At 38.3% G+C, this 11727-nt stretch overlaps 1 protein-coding gene across 1 annotated transcript in view; it reads right to left on the reverse strand.

Moving 5' to 3' along the window:
• The window catches only part of LOC107703199 (alpha-N-acetylgalactosaminide alpha-2,6-sialyltransferase 5-like), a 26410-nt gene that overhangs the window by 11584 nt on the left and 3099 nt on the right, over positions 1–11727 (reverse strand). Inside the window, exons 2-3 of the mRNA XM_016505756.1 lie at positions 6124–6366; positions 3350–3762 (exon numbers count right to left, since the gene is read on the reverse strand). Of these exons, the coding sequence (XP_016361242.1) occupies positions 3350–3762; positions 6124–6366 (656 nt within the window). The remainder of the gene's footprint in view (positions 1–3349; positions 3763–6123; positions 6367–11727) is intronic.

The following is an 11727-nucleotide window of genomic DNA, read 5'->3' on the forward strand; positions in this document are numbered from 1 at the left end:
TGGAGTGAGTTGCCGGGGGGGCGGACGAACTCGCTGCCGGACGCCTGGGATGTGGAGGGATGGCTGCCGTCCGTGAGGGAGCGAATGAGTCGCCGCCGTTCGCCTGAGGCCGGAGCCTGCTGCCATCCGCCATGATGGGGAGGAGCAGGGAATGGGGGGCTCCAGCCGGCTGCCCGAACCCGGAGGAGCCGTCGCCATCCACCGGACGGCGGAGGAGTGTCGGGCCGTCCACCGAGGGCTGTCCAGTGCTGCCGCCTGGCATCGCGGAAGAGTTTACCCAGCTGGTGGAGGGCCGAGCCCCACTCTCGTCTCTGTCTCTCCTCATCCTTCCGTCTCCTTTTCTCTCGCCTCATCTGTCTGTCTATACCCCCAGTTACGGAGCGAGGCCGGTGGAGTAAGTGATAATGCACGACACCTGCGCCACTCACCAGTCTCGAGTCCCACGGAGGAGCTCTGGCAGGATAAAAGGAGGAGTGACGACAGTGCAAGGCGAGAGAGGACCAGGCCTGGACTTTATTTTGTGTTTTGGTTCTGTTTGTCGCGCTATTTTGTGTTTATTTTATTTTTTAAGTTTTGTTTGAATTTTCGCCGGTTCCCGTCTCCTTCTTCCCGAACTACGAACTTTGTTACACAAGGCCTTCAGGATTACTAGAAAGTTACAGTAGGTAGTCAACCAGAATGCCTATCACCGCCATGGTAAATACAAATCAGTCATGTGAAACTCATTCGCAAAATCACCATCAGGTGGTGCAAAAGGATGGTTGACACCATTGCTCAATAGAGTGGAATTGTGATCATTTGTACAGTATTAGCCAGTATTTGAGGTGTGCATATTTATATTGCCACCATTACTGTCACAAACAAGGTTTAAAATTAATAATTCAATAATGCATTCCAGCAGTTTAAGTACATAGCCTACTTGCTATCTGTCCTTTTTTTGACACATCTATTCCAGTATACTAAACAGCCCTGCTCATAACATGGCAAAAAATATAATATCCAACAATTAAAGAAATTGTTGATCACTTTTTACTAAATCCTTCCTTCATGATAGTTAAAATGTGAGAGCACAGTATTTATTCATTCCTGAGATTTAACTAAAAAAAAGAAAAAGAAAAAAAGAAAAAAAAAGAAAAGAAAAAGACGAAGAAACATAAAAGGTTTACTCATTTTAAATGAAAAACAATGGAACTTTAACCAAGGGAAAGAATTAGAGTCCTCATGTTTAAACTACAACGAATGATCAATGAAACATTTCTTGTGCTTGTCATGCGCATGCAGGGTTCAGAGAATTGGCCTGCATTGTCAATGTACACTGTAGTAAAAAAAAAAAAAACACTGAAAAAGTACTGGTAGTTTTCTACCTGGACATTGTCCATTAATTTCATGGACATTTCCCGTAAAAAAAAAATCAGTAGCCTACAGAAAATTCCTTTTTTTTTTTTACTTTATAGGCCTAAAGTCTGGGGACAGTTAAACGTATTAATTATTGCAGGTTTTCAAATGCAAAAGCGGTGGTAAAAGTATTGTTCTGGTTGAGTACCATCTGTACAGGCAGGTGAGTTTGATCAAGTTGGAGTTAAACTCTGCAGGAAAGTGGACGTTGAGATCCAGACTTGGGAACCCCTGTTATATGCTGTCACTGTATGGTTCTTCTAAATTTCTCTTTTTGTGTTTTGTGCACAAAATCAAAAAGTAAACTAAGCACTCTAGGCTCTGCATGATCTAAATTATATTAATGAGCTCAGCCTCAGCCATAGTAGGATTTGTGAATTTGCATCTTAGATTTTCAACCTAAAACATCACTCAGTCATCATTCTTTTTTTAAATTTTTTCTAATGCAGTCATTGTAAATAAGAACTGCTTCCCTTTTTCTACCTTAATTCCCACATGACTATGCAAGAGTTTAAACTTCCTGCTAAAAACAATAATTACTGATATATGATTGTTTGTGATTGATGCATTTATAGGCAATAGCGATTCTTAGTATCTATAGTTTCTTAAAGTAATAGACCAGCTCTTTGTAATTCTGTATGCAAACAAACTTTGGAAAACACTGATCAAACCAATAAAGCAACAGCAGCCATCCTTCTCCAGTCCAATTGTGACATCTAACAGAGGCAGATTTTTGTTGCGAGTGGTTGATATGATTCTCACAGCAATCTTTTGTCTTCGCTTTTCAATTTCAACTTTTGGGAATAGCACCAACAATACAGACACAAGATGAAAGAAAGACACACTTTGACGGCTGGAATAAGACTGCTGTGGTAATAAGGGACAGCAGCTACAAAACACTCCTGTATCATATTCTAAGCCAGTTCATCAATGGTAATACTTGCATTTCTTACTAATGAGCCTCCAAAGAGTTTTAAGAAGCACCCTGTAAAAATAGTGTTTCTGCGATAAAACCCATATGAAAAGACATTCACTAATGAGATCTTCAGGATGACACATCGCCATAACTAGATTAGTGTTCGTTTGAAGTATCAGAATATAACCAGGCCCTGTAAATTTACAGTATTCACTCTTACAAATAAAGCTTTCAACAGGGGGTTCCACAGCTATGCCATAGAAAAAAAACATTTTTGGTTCCCCAAAGAACCTTTCAGTGAACAGCTCTTAAAAGAACCATTTTCATAGTGTGAAGAACATAAAAAAAATCTAAAGAACTGTTTTCCACTATAAAGAACCTTTTGTGCAATGGAAGGGTTCCATTTATGTTAAAGGTTCTTTATGGAACCATTGATGCCCATAGAAAAACTTGATTTTTAAGAGTGCACGACAAATTCATGTTCTGTGGACAAAAATGAATATATTCAACCCCCGTTCGCTGCACACACACTAAGCTCTTTTTTTGCTTTGATTAAGTGGAGATCTTGGCTTAATGTTCAAATCTAGAATCCCACACAAACTGATTTCCCATGTGATCCTGGAGTTGAAAGGGAAAAAGAGGTTGGTCTTCTCAGAGAGCAGTAAATGTGGAACAAGAATGGACTCTCCAGACTATTCTAGGACGCGCATTATCTTTCCCTTATAACACCTTTTTTTTAAATAAAAATAGGTCACTAAAAATTAGGGCATGTCATGGCACATTGGCACAATGATGAAAACGTCTGGTATCTCAATAATGTAAATGCATGCCTTAGATTAATCAAATTCTGCAGACCCATTTTAGTTCAGAATTGGGTTTGAAAATATTTTGCCTTTATACAATGAAACATCAAAGTAGTACGTCATCACATATTTAAGCTGATTTCTGAACCGTATCATTAGAGATACTAAAATTGGCCTCTTATCAAATGCTACACTTTTAAATTGGCTCTGTAAAACATAATAATGTGCCCATTACCTGTCTTTGCCAGTCTCTCTCTTGAATAGTTCATCAAACTGGAGCATTTTCTGCCAGGAGATGATATAGACCTTGAGTTTGGGCAGCACTTGGTTCATAAGCCGCAGGTTGTTATAAACCAGCCCTTTCCCATCACGTCGCATATAACTGCTGGGTCCCCAGAAGATGAAGACCGTGTCCTGACTGGAGTTGAGGAGTTCATGGCGGCTGCGCAGCACTCTCTGCATGCTGGAATGAGCGATGACCCTCAGGCTTGTGCGGTGACCCACGTCCAGCCCGTAGCCACGGGCCGTGGGTGCGTCATTCATTCGGATGACGCACTCTGCCTGATCGATCTCTTTTCCGCGACCCCCACCAGTTAGATGACCCGAGCTGGTGACCAGCGCGCAGCTGCTGCAGTGCATCTTCAGCGGCTGTGTGGAAGAGAGTGGAAAGATTAGCTCTATGCAAGTGTAAAACCATAGTCAATATTTCATACAGAGTCTATAATAGATGCAGTGGTCATTTAAATAATGTATATGTGGCTTAGCAAATGTAAACACCAGTGTACCTGTTCAAGGCAAAAAAGATAAACCTCAATACCTTATCTGTGTTTCTTTAACTACACTTTTATGGCCCAGGGGGTGGATATTTCATTTGTATTTTTTTCCCCCTTTTTGTTATATAAAGGTGAAGTTAAAACTGTCTTGGAAACCTTTTTATCAGACTTTCATCAATGATTTTTTGTACTTATTTTTCAAATGACTTTTATTTATTGATGTTTTCATCAATACAGGGTAATACATTTATCCAGACTTTTAATCTTAAAATAAAAAAAATAAAAATCTGTCATACAAATATTATTAACATATTCAACCTAAAGGTTAATATATATGATTAAATTAATAACATTTATAATATTTTTTTTCCACAAGATACAATGATTCCACAGTTGCAGGGTTATTATTATGATATTTATTAATATTTTCAGTTTAAATTTTAAATAATAGTTTAAATTATTTGTTAATTTTATTATTTTTAAATATTTCTATATAGCTTTCAGGTTTAGTAATTCTTAGTACTTCAACAAATTTTTTCATTGAATATTTACATTTTATTTTATTTCAGCTTCATTTCTTTTACAAAAAATTAATTGTTTTAGTTAACAATAACAACACTGCACAGTTGTGGCATTACTTCCAGCATTACTAACATGCTGGAAATGTACAGCTTGAGATGAAATATGAAACATGATGCAAGAAGAAAACAGAAAAATTAGGGTTTTCATAATATTATGAGCAGAACATAATTATGAACAGAATATTTGTATTGTGTGTCATTTCTAATAAAACTGTAATTCTTTTCAATTACACAAAAAGTATGAAAATATAATTTCATTGTGTGTATTTAGGATATATGAAATGCATTTAAATAAAACACATTTAATAAAATCACTTCCATCAAAGAATGACGTTAAAGTGATAGTTCAACCAAAAGCAGTGTTGGCAAGTCTGCAGTTTAATGCGATCTTACAAGCCTGAGGCTTTATTTATTCACAACATCTTGCTGGTCAGACATAAATGAAGCAGTTGGTAATTCAGGCCTCCTGACCTTGAATAGTTAAATCTGTCCAGCTTCTCCAACACATCTCCACATTCATTCCACATACGCATGTCTTTCCATTCTCTACAGCTTTCCATGAATTATTCCAAGCCGACATAAAAGCACCATTGGTATTCTTACAGTGATAAGGGCACAGTCCCTTCAGCCCCATCCTTGGGGGATAAAGTGTTTCAGTAATAAAGGCCCAGCTTCACTTCTCAAGGAAGTGTTGCATTTACGGTGAAATTCCTCTTCCTCATCCTCTGTCACGCTCTTTAAATCAATAATATGCAAAGAGTGCTGCCAGCGTTGCGTAATTTGTCCTGGATGAAGGCATCTGCTGTGTGGGACATAATAATAACAAATGGCGTCATGTATTCTGCAGGCAGCGCTGCGGCATTTGCATGCGTCTCCTCTTGGCGTCCATTGCTCTCTTTCGGTAATGAAACTCAGCCGCAGGTCAAAGAAGACACAGGTGCTGCTCCACTGACATAATGTTTAATGAGGCCGGGAGCATTTGAAATCCTTGTGGGCCACATGAGCTTCCTGTGTCGCCCAAAATATTTTGTTTAACTGCTGAAAAAGGTCCCGATATAGTTGATAGCTGCACGGTAGACTCTTGAGGTCTGTTTTATCCAGATGTGCCATTAGTAAGCGTTAAACGAACACAGCAGTCATTGCCCAATAACTCTTAACATGTGGGCATTTAATTCTACCCTGGGACAGCAAAAATTCGATTTTTTTTTTTACAAATTTAACTCAAATCCATGTGATTTTTAAGTACAAAAACACATGAAATGGGATAAACTTGATCCAAACCACACTTGATCCATTCACACGTGGTTTGCTGTGTCCACAGGCACTCATTTTTTATGTGACTGTAGCCAGGTTTCTATCTTTTCTGATTTTTTGCAGAAACGGTGTACTTACTAATGCCCATCACCATTGCCAGGGTATGGACCGCCAACCACAGACCTCCAGAGTCCTCTGTTCTTGGGCATTCTTTCCAAATGGTTCCAGGTGTATCCCATCTTGATGATGTCAGCCTCAAGGTCATGTCACCAAGTGTTTCTTGGGCGGCCACCTAAATGCCCGCCTGCTGATGTTGGTTGGCGGTTGGTTGCTGATGGTGATTTAGACCGATGATCATCTTGGTTGTCCTCCAGGTTTCAGCTCCATACAGCAACACTGACTTTATGTTGGATTTGAATTTCGTGGATCTTTGTTGCCAAGGACAGGTCTCTGGAGTTCCAGATATTCTTGAGCTGTATGAAGGCTGCTCTTGTTTTGCCAATTCTTGCCTTGACATCTGTCTCTGTACCGCCCTGTTGGTCAAAGATGCTGCCCAGGTAGATGAAGGATTGGACTTCTTCCAGGGGACTTCCATTCAGTATGACTGGATCCTTGCTTGTGGATTTTATCTTGAGGATCTTGGTCTTAAAAAGAAAAGGTGTAGCGCATCAAAATGTTTAAAGATATAGCTGATTTATCACTAAAAATTCTCAAGGTTTAACACAATCTTTTTTCACTTAACTTTAGTGCATAAATTATATGATTATACTTCAAATTTAGCAAAAACTACTTTGGAAACAACTGAATGAAAACAGGCTAGAGACAGCAAATTTCTCAACCTTTTTTTTTCTTTTTTTATGTGTTTTCACCTTGTTGATAATAGAACTGCACAAAAAGTGGATGGAAGCATGTGTCACATTCACTATGTAGTATATAGTAAACGAGTAAACGAGTCAGCAGTTTTGGACAGAGTATACGCATTAATGTCTCACATGGCTCATGACTTTCCATCCTTTCTTTCTACAATGACAGCTACTCAGGGTTTTATGAGAAAGTCTCTTGGCATGGTGCTGACGCTTTTATCATTATTGAAGTAACCATTGTAAACACACCGGATATTGATTACAATGGCTGAACAAACAGATCAGTTTTCATCACTTGCAAAATGACAAAGTGCAGACAGTCAAATCCTAAAGATCGATTTGAAAACCAAATCAGATTTGTGTAGAGTGTGAACAAAACGCCTCAGTATCCTGAGTGTTTTCTGCAGTGCTTGAGCTTTTACTTCACACTGTGAATTACATATTGCAGAGAGAGCCAGACTCTGTCCATCAAGAGGAAATGTCACTGAGGAATGGCACCATCAGATTGACGGCCATCTGAAAAATAGATGACAGGAGTAATCTTACAAAATGACACATGAACACTATCCTGGCATGACGTGTTGAGAATTGAAGCATTTTGCGTAATTCTATGAAAGGTCAGCTAAGATTATATTTACTGAGTGCTACACTGTGAAGGTTCAAAATAAAATATCAAATTAATATATATATATATATTTTTTTTAGCAAATTTAGGGTTAGTTATTTGCTTGACAACATTAATACACCCCAAAGTTTCAAATGCAATCTACAAAAACATGGATTTTTTTTTTTTTGCAGTGCCACTGCATCTCCAGAAGTGCTTAGGGGCAAAATGTATTTTTACTAAAACATCGATGCTATCTGGTCTCATGAGAGAAATGTTTATTATATTTCACTGTTATTAGAACATTTTAACATGACAGTCAGACATGCGTTTTTTGAATTGTGAATTATGTAATTATTCAATTATGCAAGAATTCTGCAGCTGGAGTCCGATGCAGTACTCTTCTAAAAACCATATGTTTTATGGTACCAAATGTACATATTAAAACAGTTTGAAGCAGAAGGAAGAATTAATTAAATTTGATTTAATAAGGGATGCTTCAAAATAAATTCTGGAAAGTTGACAATTATTATTTTTTTTTTATGTTATGGCCGATATTAAAATTTCTATACTTTTTTTCTAAATAAATTTAAACTAAATATTTAAAACTAAAATCAATCAATCTCAATCAGTTTTGAGATTTGCTAAAGGTTACATTTAAGTGTTATTAATTTATTCAGCCCAAGCTCATTGGGAAAACAATGAGTGGTGACATTTCTGCAAACTGATATTTTGTTGCTTGCACATTACACAACACTTTCAAAGTAAAATGCTAGCAAAGTTAGAACTTAAGAAATGCTATACACATGGAACTGATTATCTGATGTAAACATCAAAATGTATTAGTTTACAAATCAAGCATTATGGTAAAAGTGTTTTGAGGTCATAACATAATATTTTGCAAGAAACTACCCAACCCGCCCCCCCAAGTATTGATTAATCACTAATCTGCCCCATAATCATAATTTGTGTGAAACTGAATTGGTGGTGTTTTACTGACACTAGGGTTCATTTAAGATGGAATCTTGAGTGAACTGTATGTATAGAAGTTAGAGGCACATTTTCCAGAAAGCCTAGGTTGATTAAATTTATTATTATTTGAAGTATTAGAAGATCAGGCCCTTTCTTTCAGAACATGCAACACAACTCCTTGTTCAAGCTCTTGTTCTATCCAGGCTGGACTACCTAAATTCATTACTTCAGAGTTATGTGCCCTCTAGAAGCTTGCGTTCCGCAAGTGAGCGGCGTATTATTGTGCCATCTCAAAGAGGAACAAAATCACTTTCCCGGACTTTTTCATTAACTGTTCCCTCCTGGTTAAACGTAGTATTTTTAAAGAACTTTAAATGAGTTAGATTACCTCAAAAGTAAGTCAACCGTTATGGAACTGATATATTGTGAATCCTTTGATGTATCATTTCACAATTCAGCTTTCAATATTTTTTTACTTTAATTGATAGGGCTCTGGTAGGCAGGAAACCCTGGGAAAGAGTGGAACAGGGTCAGGAAAGGACCTCGAGCCAGAACTCGAACTCGGGTCACCTGAAGCATGGATGCATCATATGTCAGAGCACTGCCTGCAAGACAACAATTGAGGACTGATTATCCATCGGGAATGCATATATCAGAATGTGATCAAGTTTGATGAATTGTACAATCATAAGACCAGAAACATACTAATTAAGCAAGTAGGGTCAATTTTGATTTCATGTTTATTTTAACACCCCAACAATAGAAGATCTAATATGGTCTGCCCCAGGGTTCTTTTCGGCAAGCTTCCTTTGTTCAGAAACCGTTCTGAATTGAGAAACCATGATGTTTAGTTGGCCCTCCAAGGAACTCACGGAAGACAATTAGGAATGAAGGCAAAAAGAAACAGTGAGGGAGGGAATAATTAGTCTCACTGTACATGCTGCAGGCAGATCTCGAATAAAAAAATAGATATCTCTTTCAAATCAGTGAAGAGCGAGGAAATAAAAGCGCATTTGCATTGTGGGAAGAAGTGGCTCTGGGGCATCATCGATTAAAGGCCCTGCCGAGATTGCTGACTCTCTGCAAATCGTTCTGCTGAACCTGAACGGCCCACGGTCCACACGATATACAGAGCTAACAAAGGAGACGCGATGGGGTGCACCAGCCATAACGAAGCAGGCGGCAATTAGCCAAATCCCATCATCACCCTGCTGATGGACCAAGCTGCATGTTCCTGCATGCTCTTTATTAGACAAAAGCATTTATTTTTTGCCACATATTCTTCTCTTCTAAAAAAAGTGTATCCCAATTATTAGGAGCTTCCAATAATAGCACAGATGCCAATTGAGGGGAAAGAGAGGAGGACACAGGAGTTTTATTATGTTTCAAACAGAACCAAATAGCTGTAGATGAAGGTACACGACACGTCTCTTTCCTGAAAATGAAATGTACCGAAGCGTCCAGTGATGTTCTTGTCTGTGATGGTTTGAAGGAAGTTTGAAGGAAACAAGTCAAGTCATCATTGCACAGACTCATAATGGAACAGCACAGAACATTAATCTCTAAATGACCATTCTGGCTGTGAGACTTTCTGACAAAGTTGTTTTTCTGTTTCTGAAAAACTGGATATTATTATTGTCTACTGAATGCTGCTATTGTCAAAGGGCATTATGCCTATGCATCTGCACTGTGTTTTTGCCAACCCAGGCTCATTGGAAAAACATGCCTGTGGCGACATTTCTGCAAAATGATAATACATTGCTTGTTGTAGGTTTCGCGACACTTCCAAAGTGAAATGTCCAGAGAGTGGTGCTAAAAGCGTGTTCAGTTTTATCTGAAACAGATGAATGTTAATCTGACAAAATTTTATTACGTTGGCTGATGTATTGATCACAGCAGTTCGGAATGAAATGTCCGGTGAGTGGAGCTCTATCGCGTTTTTACACTTACACTAAACCCTAATCCTTAATGCTAGTGTTGAAAGCAAATGTATGATGAAAGTACACTTGTTAAAGCTCTTTTATCGTGACTCATGCTTCACAGGATTCGCAGCTGAGCTCTCTGTATCGCAAGAGCAATGCTGTACCAGGTGAGCCACCGAGCAAGTTTACCACATCAGAAAATCAGTACAAATGGATATGATGTGATGCAAACGTGAAAATGTACTAGTTCCAAATCATGCGGTATGGTAAGCGTGTTTTGAGGTCATAACATAGTATTGTGCAAGGAACTGCTCAAACACAAGTTAGGAATAAAAGTTTTTGGTGTTTTACTGCTACTATTGTTTATTTCAGCTGGAAACTGCAGTGAGTTGTGTGTATACGTATGTTTTTGGAGTTCTTCAGGAATGTAGGTAGAGGCATGTTTTTCCACGGTTTGTTTTTTCAGGCTTTGAGAAGACTTAAACAGCATCTGCACTCAGGCACAACATTCTGCAGATATTGCAGAACTGGAAAATGGAAAACGTCTCAGGTTACTTATGTAACCATGGTTCCCTGAGTAGACTGCCCCTCTTTACTTGAAAAGAGAGACAAACGAAAACTGAGCTTTTTCATTGGAAAAAACTCGCAATGCACGCAGATTGCCCCCTCGAGGACATCGCGTGCGTGCTCTTCGCCCAAACAAACAACACATAGATCGTGTGTGTCATCTGGTGTCAAATAGCGATGACACGGATGCACACACCTTCTAAATGCTCTGCTAGTGCTCGCCATAATAAATAGAGATAGCTCTTACTTTTTCCTTGGAAATGCACGCTTCAAACAGAACAGTCAATGAAGACGAAGAAGAGAATGATGTGTGCTCCCGGCGCCTATTTATACTATAGTCGCACCGGTAGTGACGTCATGGCTGTCGCCGGCCAACGAGTTGGTGTTTTTTCAATGTATGCTTCAGACACGGGTCACGACGAGGCGTTCCCCCATAGCGACCCCTAGAGGACGCAGCTCGAAGTTCCCATGAAGGGGAACTGTCTGAACTTTATAAAATATTATCCCCTACTCCTGGCATTTCATTTATTAAATGTTTAGGCTAATCTTATTGTAGCTGCCAATACGAGACTAGTACTTTCAGCTCTGTTTAAGATTCTTTTTTTTGTTTTTTTTAAACAACATTTAATTCCATTCCTGAAAATTCTGTAAATATTCTGCAAAAATTTGCATCTCTGGGTATTGACAGACGGATATAACAATGTCCACTTGGAGTAACTGCAGTTTGTAGGTTTTAAAATGTACCACTCTGTCAGTGGATAATGCACACTTTTAGCAATAATTCTTAAATATAAATTATTTTATTTAATTAAGTTGCATGTTTCTCATTTGCTAACATTATTTTATATTTGTGTATATATTGAGTTAACCAACAGCGCTGCACCAAAAAAAAAAAAAAAAAAAAAAAATTTGTTTTAGTGGTTATTGATTTTGAAGTCTGTACTGCAAAATAATGGCAAGAAAACCCATCTTTCTGTTGAGGTTTCTTTATAGAGTGTGACCAGTGTAGTCTGACTCACAAACAAATGACTCTTATAAGTGTTTTTTTTTTTTTTTTTTTATGAAATAAAATAAAAT

Source organism: Sinocyclocheilus anshuiensis, unplaced genomic scaffold, assembly GCF_001515605.1.
Source record: "Sinocyclocheilus anshuiensis isolate Anshui unplaced genomic scaffold, SAMN03320099.WGS_v1.1 scaffold542, whole genome shotgun sequence".
Classification (NCBI taxonomy): Eukaryota; Metazoa; Chordata; class Actinopteri; order Cypriniformes; family Cyprinidae; genus Sinocyclocheilus; species Sinocyclocheilus anshuiensis.